The sequence below is a fragment of the Erithacus rubecula genome, assembly GCF_903797595.1.
Source record: "Erithacus rubecula genome assembly, chromosome: Z".
Lineage (NCBI taxonomy): Eukaryota > Metazoa > Chordata > Aves > Passeriformes > Muscicapidae > Erithacus > Erithacus rubecula.
In genome coordinates, this window is record NC_136661.1 from 235,441 (window position 1) to 253,876 (window position 18,436).

At 37.8% G+C, this 18,436-nt stretch overlaps 1 protein-coding gene across 2 annotated transcripts in view; it reads right to left on the minus strand.

Moving 5' to 3' along the window:
* FOCAD (focadhesin) overlaps window positions 1-18,436 on the minus strand; it is a 90,509-nt gene that overhangs the window by 26,482 nt on the left and 45,591 nt on the right. For both annotated transcript variants that reach the window (XM_079329882.1, XM_079329883.1), the window contains exons 16-23: window positions 15,980-16,114; window positions 15,561-15,611; window positions 13,079-13,162; window positions 11,512-11,635; window positions 8,936-9,124; window positions 8,583-8,704; window positions 2,083-2,175; window positions 143-231 (exon numbers count right to left, since the gene is read on the minus strand). In XM_079329882.1, the coding sequence (XP_079186008.1) occupies window positions 143-231; window positions 2,083-2,175; window positions 8,583-8,704; window positions 8,936-9,124; window positions 11,512-11,635; window positions 13,079-13,162; window positions 15,561-15,611; window positions 15,980-16,114 (887 nt within the window). The remainder of the gene's footprint in view (window positions 1-142; window positions 232-2,082; window positions 2,176-8,582; window positions 8,705-8,935; window positions 9,125-11,511; window positions 11,636-13,078; window positions 13,163-15,560; window positions 15,612-15,979; window positions 16,115-18,436) is intronic.

Sequence of the window (18,436 nt, forward strand, 5' to 3'; positions counted from 1 at the left end):
GTTGCTCATTGTTTTGTTGTGGGTTTTTTTCATTAGTCCTCATAGAGTCTTTAAACTTGCAGAAGTAAAGGCTTTGAAACCTTGTCCTCTGTCCCCTTACTTGCCGTTACAAGTGATCAGGAGCACATAGGCACTTCCTTACCATAACCAGGCTGTAAATTGTTTGTACTGCACTTCTTCAGGATTCTCTTTTCCATGTTTTAACTGCATGTCCAGCTCTGCCTGCCTTCCCTGCAGAATTCCAAAAAATGTCATAAATCGATCTTATATCTTAAGACTTACTTACATTGTAAGATTTCTCCAGAGAATAGTCAGGTAATGCATGTAGTCTAACGTAAGGGCTAGTTCATAAGCTACCTCGACTGCTTTGCATATGGGATCTCACTGTAATATACAATCCATTAAGGGGAAGAATCCACAATTTTTTGTTCTGAGTAAGAAAAACAAACTGTGGATAGCATAAACAACCACAAATATTGAGGCATCTAATACATGCAGGGCCAAGTTCCACTGGGAAAGGCTACAACAAGCAGGCTAAAATGCTAGCTAAAATGGATTCTAACAGCAAAACATTGCTTTCTTGATGCTCTACCTAAGGCAGAATTCCTTTACTTTATTCTGACTTCCCTGTGATTTCCAACAGCCTTTATTCTATACCTTTAAAGAGGTGATAGGGAGCAGCTTTGTGCAGCTTTGTTTTAGAATTCTGTCTCCAACTGAGAGAACTATCACTTAACTTGTTTAGGTTGTCTACTGCTCCTATTACTGCTCCTTAGCAGGTTATTTAGCTTTAAATGAAAAAATACAGGCACATATCCTGTGTTTTTCTGGTATTGAATGCTTGTAGTTTGGGGGTACATTCCAACTGAAAATATAGCACAGTGAATCATGAAAATCCAGATCCCACTCAAAAGGTGACCCTCCACGGAGATTAAAAGTGTACATACAACATATTGACTAAAAAGAAGGCAGTGCAACAGTTCAGAAACACTGAATTATGTACTATCCAGACTACTCGTATTATACTGTAGTCTCTTTTGGTCACCTCTGATGAAATGTAAAGCATAAGGATTAAGTAAGAAGCAGCAAACACAGGCTCTACTGTCCTGCAAAATGGCAAGAAATTGTACAAATCCTTTAGAAAAAAATCTGGTACATGATGAGTTCCTTGTGAAATCTTGCCTTGAAGGGAAACAAAACAGGAAAGTAACTAAATGCAAATGACTATGTCCCTCAAGACCTAAAGCTTCAACCTGACTAGCTGCTGCTTGTTTTGTAATGGGATTGGCTTGATTTAGGATCTCACATTTTGTTGATGGTCCAGACAAAAAATGTTTTAAAAATGTCAGAGAAGCATATGTTTTGCTGCACAGCAAAACAATGAGCAGTTAAAGCTTCTAGAATTTGCTCATCAACCTGAGCTGCTCATGCTGAAAACAGCTGATGTGGCCTGGAAATACGAACAAATAAGCCCCTCTAGTACCACAAAGAGAGCATTCCAGAAGTAACCTCTTTGCTAATCCTTTTTTAGATAATTTTCGTGTTGAAAATCAAATTATACTACATTGGTCTAGATACCAGATTAGCTAACCTAATGAAAGAGAGAATTTAAGGTTATTTCCTAATCATTAGATAGGGTTGAAAAAATTGAAAGAGGAGCTTCTCAGAGTGCAGCAGGATTACATGCTGATTAAGGGGAAGTTAGTTTTAATGAATCATTACTTGACAGCTTCTGTCTCCTTTGCAGTACTACTATTTCAAACTTCCTACCCAAACAATAGGTTAGAGCTCCAGCTAAAATTTAGTCTTCTAAAAATTCTAAAAATGACACATTCTGCAAGTTGACACATGAACAAACCTGCATGAACCTGAACTGTAAATAGAAACTGCCCTTCTACAAGTGTTCCATATTGTGCTGTCAGGAACTGAAGACTCAGTTTTATTTATTTTTTATAAATGTTATAATTAAGCACCTCAAGCTTTACTTTTTTAAACTTGTGTGAGCTTTCTTGCTGGTAAAATTAAAATTCATACCACTTGAATAAACTTTAATGTCCACAGTATTATATACCTCAAAATTACCTGCAGGACTGCACTGTAGGTTCGACTCATAAATCCTAACCAGGTCTGTGGCAGCAGTATGGAGTGGTGCCATTCAGAAGGCTGGATATTAACCTGTGCAACACACCAGAAAGGTTAGAAACAGTTTCATTAAGTCTAACATATGCAGAATCTATCTTCTCCAGTCTACGATTTACAGACAACCATTCACTCATTTCCACAGGCCATTACACATGGCTGTAGGAAACTAAAATGATCGTGTGCTTTACTCTCCTTTCCAATTTTACCTACACCAAGTTACTTTCAACTTCATTACCCAGGCCAGTCAAAAGTGATTGCTTCAGGTAGTGCAACAAATAATTGATCCCAGAGAGACAGTGGAATCGTATGAGGCAATAAACACAACACTTATGCAGCACTGGCAAATGTTTCTTCATAGTTTGTGAAGATCTTAGATGTTTCTAAAAGCAGAATTATTAACCAAGATAAATAACTGACCTTCCCTTGTATCATTATTTCCCTGAGTCTTCCTTCTTATTCACCTCTATTTTATTTCCCTAATGATCTACAAAATGCAGTCAGTATTCTTTCTTCACTTGGATTTTATAACAAAAAACAAAGGACTGTCCTAAAGTTCCATGCCCACTGTTATCAGTGAACCTGAAAGACTTGTGAGAAGTCTTAAGACTTAAGTCTTAACTAATAATCCTATACAAATAAAAGCATTCTAAAAGTCAATGAAAAAAACAAAGCATACTCCACTTGCAGACAATACAGATACGACCTGTAGTAAAAGATGGAAATCCCATCTTGATAATGACTCATGAACACTAGTTCTTCCTTATAGTTAAAATTATATTCACAGCTCCTTCTCATCTCTGCTCATCAATTCCTCCAAAATTTTATGAACAGTCAAGGTTCCAGTTAGAATTGGTTTCCTTGAGTTCCTGAGGAATTTGCAGCAAGTGTAGTCTTACCCTCTACCTCCACTATGAAACTATTTTAGACTTGTCCGTTGGACTATTTAGAATTCTGCTGGTCAACAGGTAGATAACATGAGCCAGTGCGTGCCCAGGTGGCCAAGAAGGCCAATGGCATCCTGACCTGGATAAGCAACAGTATCGCCAGCACAAACAGGGCAGTGATCACCTCTGTGCCTTTGGCACTGGGGAGATCACACCTTGAATTCTGTCTTAATTTCTGGGCCACTCACTTTAGGAAGGACACTGAGGTGCTGGACTGTGTCCAGAGAAGGATAACAGAGCTGGTGAAGCATCTGGAGCACCAGTCCTGTGAAGACTGGCTGAGGGAGCTGGGGCTGTGTAGTGTGGAGAAAAGGAGAATCATCAGGACCTTATTGCTCTCTACAACCACCTGAAAGGAGGGTGTAGCCAGGTGGGGATTGGCCTTTTCCAGCATTTAGGGACAGGACAAGAGTACATATTTCAAACTGTGCTGGGGAAGGCTCAGGCTGGACATCAGGAGAAATTTCTTAATTAAAAAGCTGCTAAGCATTGGAATGGAAATACTACACCTGTATGTGTTTGGGACAACACCTTTATGCCAGTGAAAAGTTTAGGCATTTAAATGCCCTGCTCACATATGGGACATATAAAGTTCCACCTCAGTAATTTCATAAATAAGGCTAGCATAATGTATCTGTACCAAGGAAATAGTGAAACAGCCTCTCTTTTAATTTTAAATTTTGCTTTGAGGCTCTTCTTAATATACTTGCATGCATATACTTCCAAATCCACCCCCTATAATTTCCTTGTGAGAAAAAAAAGTCTGTCTTTTCCTCAGTAGGAGGACAAGAAAAACAAAAATCTGTCAGAAACTTGATTTCTACATATTGTTTTATCAGTGGACGAAATACGCTCAGTAAATTCAGTAGCAGAAACCAGCACATACTAGTTCATATTCAGGACTTCATCCATCTAGGCACACAAGACTACACTACAATGAATTCTGCTCCAGAAAATCCAATTATCATCTTAAGGTACTTCACATACAAGGTTTGAATAAAATGTTGAGTATCTTGATTACATCAACACCAAACCAGGAAAGAAAAGCAGAGAAGGAGCTTTTCACTTTATTTTTCAAAGATGCGTGTCATCACAGCACACTGAATTGAACTCATTTTAAAAAATATACAGGGAACAGTTCTTCCATGAGTAGACAGACTGCCTAGGATGATTGCTACTTGTAGGGAAGTATTTAATACTGTGTAACTCACCTCTTCCACTCAGCTTTGCAATTGTGCCTGCAAATATGACTCATAAATAGGAAAAAACACCTTGTGCTGTTTCCAAAACATTGAAAGCACTTGGTTATTGAGAAACATGCAAAGGGATAAGACCATTGTGCATTGTAAAAAAGCGCTACAAATTGTACCAGTTCAGAGTGCCAAAGCCACCATCTACCACACTGGTCTGCTACTATCAGTCTGCCTCTGTGTTTCCTGCATGCAGGATGAACTGTCCTCTTTTCACCCACACTAAAGAAAAAAAAGATGGATAGCTAGCAGAAAGCCGAGTAACTCTAACCGAAAATACACATGAATAGAACCATCAAAATATGTGCATTATGTGAACATATATGACTATTCAGTCTCAACTGTTTTCACAACAGATTAAGGGAATCTGATAGGAAATTATTCCTATGAAGCATTAATTGCAAAACCTGAAACAGTCACAAGCAGTATTTGGAGACTTGTACAGTGAGCTCCAGGCAGCCATAGGAAAAAGAAAACCCATGGTCTACACTCTGACCACTGTGACTACAGTAACTTACACGTCCCCTCAGAAAGAGGCTGACAAGCTCTGTTTAATAATCAAACAGCACATCCCCATTTCCAGGGGAACGATGATCTTCCTCTTTCAACTCATCAGTGACCACTAAAGAACAATACAGCCAGCATTTGAAACACACCACAGTTTACTGAGCCTATTTGCTTCTTCCTGTGAAATACTCATTCAAGTAACATCAAAAAAACCCTCCTACATCTTAATCTGATCTTGCTGACAGATATCACAGATGCATCCAATTCGTCAGCTAGAATAGCACCTACATGATAGAATAAGTATGGCTCATTAAAGTTGAATAGTAAATTATCTTTTTGCTGCTGTTACTGTACGATTTGAATGGCAGCTAAACCCAGGTATTTGTTACTTGTATGTTTTAAAAACTTTTCAATCTACAAGAAGAAAATCTTTCCTCTGCATAGAAATGTCAGATAACTAATTTTTTTTTAGTAGCAGCATACCAGGCATCACAGTTTTACAGAAAAAGAATCTCATAAAAATAAAACAAGTATCTTCATGCTTGTCACCTTCCCCAAGTTGACAAAATCTATGTGTAATAATGCTAACTGTGCATACACAGATGCAGACAGACACACAACCTGTAGGATCACATATTATAGCTGTGAGCATAATTCTAACCACTAAAGACATAAAAATGTTATTATCCCAGTATGATGGTGACTGCTTAGTCCTAACTAAGAAACTGCTGGAGATTTTTCGAGGTAAATAGTTACCTGCTATCTCCAACTAATCACATTTTCTTGATGCTTACATCAACCTCAGACTTTATTCAGAGCTTTACACAGACCTCAGTGCTTTAAAGGCAGCTCTAAGACCTCTTATTAAAAGAACACTCCTTACTTAAAATGTCACTATAAGGATTAACCCCTACAACTTCTGTCTCCCAAAATAATGAGTCAAAGCAGTAGTAAAAAAGCAACATTCCGGTAATCTCAACTCCTAAAGCATATGCTTAGTGTGATGTCTTGAACTGTGAAGTGATAACTTTGCAAAAACACATCAACTCCTAAAGGACCGCAAGAATAAGATGGGCCTAGGTCCTACCAACCCAATTTTTACCCACCAATTTGGCAGTTTTATAGCTTAGCCTTACACCTCCCTGTCTTTACTGTGAAACTCTGTTCCCTAGAAGAACACTGAGGATGAAACAAACATTAAAGCATGAAATTTAGTTTGATGAGTCCAGGGACTTGCTTCTCATCTAGCCAAATGCCCAAACAACTCTTTGCTGACCACCCTGTCTCTATGTACAAAGGGAAAAATGCAAGAATAAATTTTGACTCTTAAAGTGGTGTAAACTGAAAACAGAAATACTGATTTTTTAAATCAAAATTTTATAGTTATGTAGATTTTTGCTAAAAGGGTGCAGTTAGCATTGACTGAAGATAGTCAATTGTGTTTAGGTTTAAAATAGAAACATATTTGGATTTATTTTTAGTTTTACATATTGAATCAATCAACTTGGTAAAATACTGAGAGACTTGGTAAAATATTTGTCTTCAGTCATTCTATTCATTCACTAACTTTATACAGCTCACCACATTCATCACAATTAAACTACTATATTTTGTCCAGCATACCATTTTAAGGCTGTATTTCTATGAAGGTAGCTTGTTCACAAAAGGAAAGTCAATTTTTGATATGCTGCTGGATTTTATAATTACTGTTAGTATACACAAGTTTTTTTAACCAGAATTTAATTTTGATGCTTTAGGGCAACAGGCAAGTGTTAAAAACAAAGCTCAGAACTGATCTTCACTCCACTATAATTTTACTGATATAAAACTTCCATACGTGCCTTCTATGATAATGTAATTAAACATGTTTTTTTTCAGAACCTCACAGAACTCAAGTCTCTCTGAACGAAGCAATTACATACAATGCAGAGCTTTTCCTTCTGGGTACTATGGAAGCACGTGCGTCATTCCTAACTCATTAATCTGAATTTATTCCTCTGACAGATGAAATATCCCTATGGACTTTCCCTGCTGCTCTTGACTGGGGCTTCCAAATAGTTAAAAAACATTTATTAATTCACAGTCCTGTGATAACGAGGGGTACTATCTTCAGTTTCTGCTTTCATTTTTTATTACCAAGATGGTTAAATTTGCATACTGGGTTAGATATCCTGACAGTGTTCAGTGTTCAAGGGTGGGTTTTCTAAATTTTTCTAGTTTGAGAGAAGAACTTGACATCTGAAGTATTTCATAATCCCATTGACACTGACTTCATGATACAGAGCCAGGGATGGATTTCTATACTCCAGACCAACTGATGCAGACTGGCTTTTGTCCTTGTACACCTGGCCTAACTTCCAGTGGGATCCATATGGTGTGCCTGTGGCCACAAGATATGTGGCCATATGATATGTATTTTCTGTGCCTTTTTAGTCTTGAAGGACCAAAATTATTAAGGTGTTATATTGAAAGCAGAAGTTACATCTGTATGCCAGCACGAAAGCGTTTGAGAGATGGTACAGAACTGTACTAGACACAAGCAGCCAACTACACCATGGCACGTATTTACATCATTTGACTGCAGGCAAACTAGGCTGCAGACAGGCTTGTTAGAGAGGGAACTGGTTTGCTTCTCCCAGAAAGACTGAGGGAGTTCACCAGTACACAGTGCGAACATGCTGAAGCAGGACCGGTGCACGACAGGATCACAACATAGTCCCTATACATTATCCATGGCACACACTCGTATTCTAGTGTCAGACTTTCAGTTTGCACACAGAAAACTTCCCAAACTCTGCACAGACAACCTTCCTACTCAAACCTTGTGCCATACTTATTTCATAAACTGAGTCTTTGATATCAGTGATTTTAGTAGCATCATGGAACTTTACAGCAGATATGCCTCACACCTGAATGACAGTCACAAAACAAAATCAGGACCCAGATCACCCCCTCAGATGCACGTAAACAGCTCCTACAGAAATGCAAAATGACTGTATAAATATAATTATTTTAAGAACTTTAAAAAAGTTCAGCACACTTTCACTTGTGTTAAAAGCTGGTCCCATTGGCATAAAGTTGGGAAAGCAACTCGTATTTTCCTAGATCCAGTTGAACTTTTTTTTTTTTTTTACTGTTGTCCAAAATTTTCAAATATGAACTTAGGTATTCATTACAAACACTTTATTTTCCATAATGATTAAGAGAGGGCTTTTTTCATGCCATTTTTCTAAAACCACACCAAGGTAACTGCATGGTTTGGTGGCACAAGCCTATTAGGTCAGAAAGCTGGAACATTTAAGAGAGAGAAAAAAATGTCAATTCTTAGCAAGGTGTAGATATTGTTTCCCCATAGAACCCCATCATTGTTGAGGCCTGTTATGCACCTACAACTAGTTACAAATGGCAGGTATCAGGCATACATGTATAGCAGTCTGCAAGACAGAAAAAGGCAAAGGTCACCTGTTCTGATTTTCAGAAGAGGCATTTCAGCAGTGAGCACTTAAAAAAAAAAATATTTACCTGCTAAGTTCAAGTTAGTGAGGGTGGGTGACCACGGTGGCAGGCTAATGATCAAACTTGATCATTCTATGATTCTAGCTGTCCCTCACAACTTCAGCTAATTTTGATTGTCATCACTAGCTGATACCAACACCCAATGAGCATAAACAAGAGATAGTAAAGCAGGGAAGGAAGTGTAATAGTTCTGAAAAGTGAAGAAGAGCCAGTAGCAACTTACCTCATGAATGAGGGCGACCAACATTTGCTGGAAATTGCGGCCCCTGCTGGCCAGAAATCGATTAATAGGCTTACCATCCTTGCCCATGTGGACTGGGAGGTCAAAACACAGCAACATGCCAGCTGGAAGAAGGAGGGAAGGGAAACACAAAGTTCAATGCCAACACTCACTCAGAGTCAAGGGAGAACCCAAACCAAAGCAAGGTTAACTTAATAAAGCCAACAATTCAAAAGAATATTCAAGCATACTTAAGGGGCATAAAACATCGTTTTAAGTTGCTTACCCTTCAGATTCATAGAAATCTTTGGGTCAAAACATGCATACTTGTCTACTTCAAAAAAGTGGCAGCTTACCTGCAAGGCCTGGCGTCATGCCCGGTTGCTTGTTCCTCTCATACATTTTCAGCAAAAAATTTGGAACACTTGCCACTGTCTTCCCCTGGTCTAAGCATGTGGTCCCTCCTCTTAATGCAGAATGATACACACCACGGGGCATATTGGTCATCTCCTGTTTCACAAGTGATGTTGCAAACTCTTCAAATGCTTGAAGTGCAATGCAATGAAGTGAGAGGAAAGGAAATGTGAGGGAAAGCCCAGAATGACACCAGTACTACTTTTCTACTTCTCTACTTTTCACAGAGCAGCAGACTAAATGATATGTTGTAGCATGGGAAGGAAGAACATCTATATCTGAGGATTTTTTTTTCCTTGAGCATAGTGCCTATGAAGTTGCAAACAGCATTGTTGAAAATCATGGTAACTTCCTAGAAACAAGAAATCTGAGGAAGTTCCAGTATAAAGCCACTCTGTTCAAAACTGACATAGGTATATATAAGGTTGGAAAGAAATACAGCCTTAACTATTCCATGAGCTGTGGATTACCTTCTTTGATTGCTACAAAAATAACAGTAATGATAGCACATGGTTGACAGAACACATAGCAGAGTCTAAATCCCGTTTTTCTAGCATGTCAGGAAGGGCACCTACATCTTGTGATTTTTTTCTTCTGCCCGTAATGCCAATATCCTTCTAAAAAAACCCCATAGAATGCAGTCAGCAATTTTCTCTGCATGATACAGACAAAAACATTGAGTCTTAGTCTCCAACCCTTGACATTTCAGTTTTATTGGAGTAGGTGTTCGTTGACATGAATAGTCTATCCACCTACCTGCTCTAGATTTTTTATAAAAACTTTTTGGTTTAGGATGGCTAGAACAATATGGAAGAAATTTGCTGAAAGAGGGAGCTATTTCTCTGCTGGAAATCATTGATGGAGCCCCCTTATCACTGCTGTCATATGACTACATTTGCTGGTTATGCCAAAAGACATAGATATAAGCCATTCAGAAGCAATTCTTCAGGCAGAGGACAATCCAAGGCTCTAGACTGACAAATATAACTCAAACTACAAAGTCTGGATAAATTTAGCGAAACAACTAGATGCACAACAAATACAGTATTTCAATGACTGAAATTAATCTGAGGGTAAAACAAAGGCAACTATCACCACATGAATAATACGTTTATTATTATTATTGTTGTTGCTGCTAGCATTACTATCATCATCTCCTTTGCAGTAAGGATACTACCACTATTACTAACAACAACAATATCAAGCTTATAGATTTTTTATTAATTATTTCTAGTTCTCTGACTACCAGGTTTGAAAAAAGCCTCAGGCACACAGAATGAAAAACTATCAAAATTTAAAACTAAGCCTGTAATACCCCTTCTGATATCCTGGGAATCTAATACATAAAAACAATAGAAAACTGATGTGACAAACCAGTTTTAAAGGAGTTTGAGACAAAATACTACCTAAAGCTCCACTTTCCAATGCTCCATGTAAGTGGTTACATGTTATTAATCTCAATAACATGAGCCACTAGAATTCCAGCAAATGAGATGACACAGATTCAGCACCCGTAGAACAGGGACTCTGTGGCTGTTGGCCTGTCTTGGACATTGCCTCATTAAACCATTTTATACTCTCCTGGTGAAACAATTCACTCTCAACAACCATTCCAGCCAGTCACTAAAGCTTTTGCTCAAGTGCTTTGGACTCTGTGTTAACTAACAATGTTAGAAGACACCTTTGAGGGAAAACCTGCTCAGTGAATGTTTGGTTTCAACTATTTTGATACCAGTCCGTATCTGTTGCTGCATCTCTGAATTCAGTCTGTTCACTTTAAATTTCATTTTGATTTCCCATCTTCCTAGAAAGTTGGCTATCTCAGCATTCATTACATAGACTGAGTTTCCTGTCAAGATACATCACTTTTTTTTTATTGATAGGTTATGTCATTCTCCTCGACAAAGCTTCTAGGATTTAACAGTTAGGACTCTCTAGGTTAGGCTGCACACACTCCAGATGCCAGTGCATGCCAAGGTTGACAAAGGGATTCTTTTACAAACCCTCATTGGGGGAAAATACTACAAAACACCACCTACTATCTCATAGCAATGTTTACAGCCTGCAATCAAGCATGAAGATCCCATGTATTCTACAAAAAATGAAATAACAGTGTCTATATCCTGGCATAATATCTCAAATCTTGTAACTGTAAGATAATGAGCAATTCTGAAAGTAATCAAGTGCCTTTAGAAACACCTGTTCAGTACTCCCTACCGAAGTCACTGTGATGAAACAACAAGTACTTGAAGTAAATAATAAAGAACTGGCTTTCCCTTTAGGATTGGTAAATAATTTTTAATTATAAACATTTTTTCCCACCATCAGGACCTCTGCCACACCATCTTCCTAGAAATGGGTTGTGGCCTTTATTTTTTACTTTACATTTTTTCCCATAATTTGTTAATGAAAAATAGGAAGGCTGCACTTTAAAGTGACACTCCATTCTAAAGGATCCACATCACTGATATGTGATTCCATATTTGCAAAGTGACCCTAAACACTGAATATATTATACCTCCTAAAACAGCAGCTGGTGTTCGACACAACAACTTGATATATGAAGAACCCGGAACAAATAGATTTGCTTCCTGATCCTCTTCATTCATGTCTATCTCTTCCAATGAGTCAACTGGTCGTGCCTGGAAAATTGTAAAAAAATTAAATGTCAGCACAAAAATCCCAAGTCCACATTACCAGCCATTATTCCAAGTGCCAAAAATACCAACTAAACATGAAAAGTTCCCCATTTCATTATTTTCACTCCATTGAATAAATTTGAAGTTTAACAAATAAAAGCTTTTCTTCTACCTGACTGAAAGGCAACACTGATTGGTAAAAATCACAGTGCAAATACATATCTGTAATAATAAAATTAATCTTGATGATTACAGTTGAACTAATATTCATAAAACTTTCACCCTGAGTCCTCTTCAGTTTAACAATGTTTTATATTGGCACTTTAATACAAATAAAACATTTTTGCTAGATTCCACTTTTACACATTAGTTTTTGGAATATGAAAAACTACAACATATTTACATTGCTTTCAATTAAAACATAATCACTCACTTTCTGTAAATTACTGCATCAGTAATATGACTATAAAGTAACTGCATTAGTAATACAGAACTAGGCACTACTGTGAAAGACTTAGTCTTGCAACAGAGTTTATGTATTTCCCTTATTCTATCCTGTGGTCTTCTATGTAAAACACATCTTTCATTTGTAAGGCTTATGTTAAACTCTCCTCACAGACTTATATAAAGTATGATTTCAATTTTAAAGTTGCATATTCCAGCCTTTTCATAACAGCCAGTTACAACACATGAATGAAGCCTATTGTATAATAAAGTAGTAAATAAAACTTTTACTATAAAGCCATAGGATTCACTATTTCAAGAAGTACCAGTGGACTACTGAGTACTACCTAGTCTCTCGTATAATATGAAAAATTTACATAGATGACCTTATGTTCATCTCCTTGTACACTTTCATTTTGTCAGGCTACTGAGTTACCTAATCGGGAGTTTCAGAGTTTAACAGCCTTCTGCTACTTAGAAGGCCTTTTAGTAAGTATCTCAACTCCTTTCTGACTTTATATTGCCAAAAAAGTAAAATGTTATGCTGTAAAAGTTCACAACAAAAATATAGGGAAACTTTTCAGCTTAATTCCAAACATTGCACCTGCTTTTCAAACTGATGTGCCTTTCTTGAGGAAAAAAAATGCCCTATCCATGAGTGTTGCGGTAATGGAAGAAACAGCAATCACAAGAGCTTCTTAGTGACAAAACCCAAATGCAAGCACTAAAAGAAACACATAAAAAGCAAATCAGATTCCAAAAAAAGAGCTGTTAATTTAATAACAAAAATAAGAAAAACTGCCTTCTGACTGCTTAGCCTTTCCCTGCTCATAAGACTTAGCTTTGCCAATCACACATGACAACATCTTATGTCACCAGCAGGAGCTTCCTTCAGGAGGCTCTCCTGAATTTCTGGCAAAGAAGGCACAAGGACTGGTTTCCCTTTCAAGAGGATATAACCCATGTCAGATGTGCTTACTATCAAACATATAACATGGCTACCTGTCCAGGAAGATGAAGAATTGTGTGTTCTTCAGAATCAAATGATGAGAGCGATTTATAGGCTGAAATGGCTACAAGGGCATCCTAGAAAATTAACAGGAAAAAGAAAAAAGATCACAAACACAGCACAAAGTATTGCTACCTACTGGAAACTCCACACTCAAAGAGCTTATCAAGTAACCAGTGAATGCTGAAAAAGAGTTCAACAACATTTTCCTGAGGCATGCTCTCAACTCTCAATTGCTTACTTTTTATATACACAATGAAAAGTAGCAAGACCAATTATCTAGGCTTGATAACAACCATTCTGAGCATTCTACTTCAGGTAGAAACATCCAAGATACGAGAATAATATTGATAAAATATTGATGTTTTAGCTGCTACTAAAAAGTGCTTATTCTAAATCAAAGACTTTTCAGCTTCCTGTGCCAGTATGCTGTTGCACAAAATGCTCAGAGGGAGCATAGACAAGACAGATGACCTGAACTGACCAAAGGGATATTCCCTATCATAGAACTTCATGCCTAGTACATAAACTCACGGAAGCTGGTTAGAGGGTACCCATTACTGCTGAAGGATGTCCCTCAGTGGGTGGTGAGCAATTGTATTGTGAAATACTTGTTTATAATTGAGTTTTATTCTTTTTTATCTTTTTGTTATACCTTCTTTCTTTACCATTATGATTATTATTATTGGGTTTTTTGTTGTTATCATTATTACACAGTTACTTTCACTTATTAACCCATTCTTGTCTCAATCCATGGGGCCTTTTTCCAGTTCTTCTCCCCATCCCACCACAAGGAAGGAAAGTGAAAAGTGGCTGAATGGTACTTAGTTGTCATCTGGGATTAACCAAGGGGCTAAAGAGCTCACTGAAATTGGCTGATGGAAGTCCTAGTCTTAAACTAAAATACACTACTTCCACCAGCCTCTGGTGATGATAGTCTGACACTCCCACTGCATTACAAAACTCCACAAATGAAATGAGTTAGGTGTCATGGCATCATCTTTGTCAAGAGTGCTTCACCATGGTAAGGCTGAAATTTTTCAGAGGAAGTCAAACTAGTTTCACAGAATCACAGAACATAGTGAATTGGAAGGCACTCACAAAGGATAATTTGGTCCAATTTCTGGCCCTGCACATGATATCCCCAAGAGTCACACCATGTGCCTGAGATCATAGTCCAAATGCTTCCTGAGCTCTGTCAGGCTGGTGCTGTGACCACTTCCCTGGGGAGCTGTTCCAGACCCCAGCCACCTTGTGGGGGAAGAACCTTTTTTTCTGATATCTAACCTAAACCTCCCCCGACACAACTTCAGACCATTCCCTCAAGTCCTGTCACTGGTCACCATAGAGCAGAGATCAGTGCCTGCCACTCCTCATTCCCTTGTGAGGAAGCTGAAGATTACAATGAGGTCTGTCTTCAAACTCCTCTTCTCCAGGCTGAACAGTACAAGTGACTGCAGCCACTCCTCATATACTTTTCCATTAGGGCCGTTTGCCATCTTTGTGGCTGTTCTTTGGATGCTTTCTAATAGTTCAATGTCTTTCTTATACTGAGGTGCCCAAAGCTGCCTCCAGGAGGAGGCAGGGGAGGTGAGGATACATTAGTGCAGAGTTTGTTTGTAATTCTCCTTGGAAATGGCAGAAGTTAGTGTCCCAGTCTGGGGTTCCTCCTTTGCCCTGAGATCACCCCAGAGGAATACGAAGGTGGTTCAAACCCTGTTTTTTCTCCAAAGCCACCGAAGAGAGATTGCTGGGGACGGTTTTCTCTTTTTCCAAGGATTGTTTATTATTTCTTATCTCAGGGACTTTTTGCCTGGCCAGCAGCGGTCTGCTCAGCCTGGCATTCATGGTGGAATCTGCCTGGTGAAGGCAGGGCTTATCTTATATGGTTTGTACTGCGTTATTATATGTTTACAAAATTTTCCCAATACAATACAATTTTATTAAATGGTCCAGCCCTGACCCTATCCAATCCAAGAGTGCCAACGTGTCACCCAACATGGATGACATGGAGAAGAAGGAGGAAAAGGTGTCTACCCCCCAAATTCTCCATCTTGGCCACGTGTCCCTTACCAATAAACATTCCCAAAAGTCTATTTATCTACGTTCTAACAATCTAATTTACACTTCACTAATTTTGGTAGCTTGTTTCCATTCTCTTTGTGCTGACAACTTACCCCAGGGGTTAGAATTCAGCACCTGTGACACCAGGGTCTCACTCAGAGTCCTTGAGACCCTTGCCAGGGGGGTTTTGAGACCCCCAAGGAGGCCAGGGGTACGCCCTGGGCTCACACAGTTAGAACCTTCAGTTACCACCTTTTACATGTAGTACTTTGCTTCAGACACAGTGTTAAGCAACAGGAACAAAACCTTATTAGGAAATGAGATTAATGACACTGTCTTGACAGAAAAGTATAAAAATTTAATATCCTGTTGCTGACATAAGAAATTAAGGTTTTCAATTATATCACTTACTTCATTCTGTGTATTGTTCCAAAGGAAGCTGATAACTTGACCTTTGAATTTCTACAAAAGCAAAGGAAATATGCATTTATGTTTTATTTGACCAAATAAGCAGTTGAAATACAGGCAGTTACCTTAACTCACTGCCACATCAACATACATTGAGCTATGAAAGTGGAAGGCATGCAGCGTTGAATTTCAGACATATTCACATGTCCTCACATTCTGTGAGAGGGAAACCATGGAAAAACCTTGATAGATGGAATTTTCCATCTATCTCCCAGGCCTCACTAAAGCAAGTGAAAACAGTGAAACTGCATGAAACGTGCATTTGACTAATCTGAACTAGGCAGTGTGAATAATGTGAATAAGCAGGCTTTTGTAAAAATTATATACAAAGATATACTAAAAGAAAGGCCCTAAGTACATACCTCAAATTCATTTGTATTCACTGCTAATGAGGGAACCAGGGAAAACAATTCATTCAGTGCTTTTAAAATGAGTGGTCTTGTATCACAACTCAGCTTTGGTGACAGAGCATTCCATGTAGAACGGATGCAAACAACCTGCAAGTAAAGTGGGATGCATCATTATTAACAGCTATTTTAATTTCACTCAACATTTCTTTCCAGTGCTTGCACTCCCTTCTTGAGAATAGGAATTAATATATGGTTCATAAAAAAAATGCAAGCATGTTAAAAAATTCACTTGCAGATCAACTGACATAACACAGTAATACTGTACCATACTTCACTAGGGAAAACAACTACCAGTAGGAATAAAGAACACACTGCTAGTAATACACAAGAGGTGTATATGTATCTTCATACCACAGTGCTCTACTTAACTTGGTCAAATTAGCTAAAAATCAAGCTGTCTCTGGGAATTCAATAGTATGAAAACAGAGGAAGCCACCAAGGAATCTATTTTTACTGGGAGCCCTCCAAAACAACATGCCTTTAATCTTAAAAAACAACCGAAGCCAAAAAATTTTGCAGAAGAAATGCAAAACACAGAAGTTCAGGAATATACAAACTGCTGGAAATTGTCAAAGTACAATAAATACTAAACACTAAAGCCTAATACTGAACTATTTACACTGTAACTAGAGCACAACAAGCTACATAATTGGTCTTCCAGGATACATAATTTCCTTCCTGGAAACAACACACACCACCAAGGTTCTTTTCACCTTCAAAGATCTGTATGACAGCTCAACAAGAAGTCAGTACAACACTTTGCATTTCCAGACACTGAAAAAGTCTGTAGGATGCTCAGTAAGGAGTACAGTTCTAGCTGAAGAATTATCAGAAATCATAAAAAATAGCAGTCAAGTTTCTCAGGAATGTTCACTAGACAGCAATATCCTTTTTTCATTTGAGATGTTTTCAGTTTGCCTAGGCTCTCTCTATAATAAGCCATGTATTTTCCTGAAAACTTAAGTAATTTTCATCAAACCTTAATGTTGCTGCCAGTGGAGAACTTAATATTTAAGAATTTCATCATCATACCTGAAATAATTGTATAAACAGATAGAATTTATCTGTTATTACTACTTGTCTTTCAGATTTTAGGCTCCACTGCAACAAAAAGAGTACAAAACAGGAAAAAATACAACCAAATAAATAAACAAAAAATCCCAACAAACAAAACAAAAAACCCCAAGAAACTATAACTGTTCACCCTATCCCACCCACCCAACACAAACCCCAAACCACGTATGCTTAGAACCAAAGTCTAGACAAAAATTTTAAAACTGCAGTGGCAAAGCAAAGTATAATTTTCAGCATTCTAAAGCCAAAAACTTCAAATCAAGACTCAAATGTCCCAACAAATGCCAGGAAAATGTCTTGCAGGCATATGAAATTACAACAAAGCAACAGAAAACAGGGACATTGAGAAATACAAATTGATTTAAGTAATGAAATCAAATAAATGTGTGTTTATGAAGATATTCCACAAAGGCATTGAGAAAGGTAGTTTCAGTATTATTCTGCACTAAAAACACCAGAATGTTTTGTATACGTGAAGGCAGGTAATTGCCAAATTAAGCAGTCACTTTAGCAATTGCAAAACATATTTCAGGGTGTAGTTTAAAAACCCAAAGATATATTTCAAGTTGAATCAATTTCAGGAATAGCAAACCCATGAGAGTGTTTCTATGGTAACAACCACTGATGGCTAGAAAGACCTCATCTGGTAACATTCCAAGGGAAAATGATACCTCTCTTTCCATTCTTTCAAAACAGACTGCAAAAATAAGAAAAAACAGTCTTCCACTGTTCAGAAAGACAGACATTTCTACTAGCACTGGAAGTTCCTCCTCGACTATCTAGAAATGTTGAATTTTTAATGAGTTAGTTGTCTGGAAAACATAACATGTATTAATATGTAGAAAAAAGTTGTACGTTTATGGGATTTGATGCTATAATTTAGGAAGACTAACAAATCACTAGCTAGCCAAGCACGTTTTAATTTCATTCTTTCCTAGTGTTACAGACACATTCTCCAGGTTCAGCTAAGGGGTGAAAAAAGGCCTTCAAAAATAGCCAGTATTCTAACAGAAGTTTCAGATGTAGCTTAAGACTGTACAATTCTTTCTCAGATTGTATTTTCTAGACTTGCAACTTAACAGCTGTCCTACAGAAAACTCCTATTAAATTATGTACTGTTAACTGATGGAATAGGGGGATGGGAACAGTGGGAAACTGGTACTTTACAAACCATAAAAACCCACAGTAAATAAAGAATTGTTAAAAAAGCAGTAATAACCTTGCATGGTGTCTTCCTGCAGGAATGGGCAAATGCGATAAATATGTGATGAAATTTATCTGCTAGTCATGAATCCCCAAGGAAAAACCCTGTGATTCCACAGACACTGTAAAGCT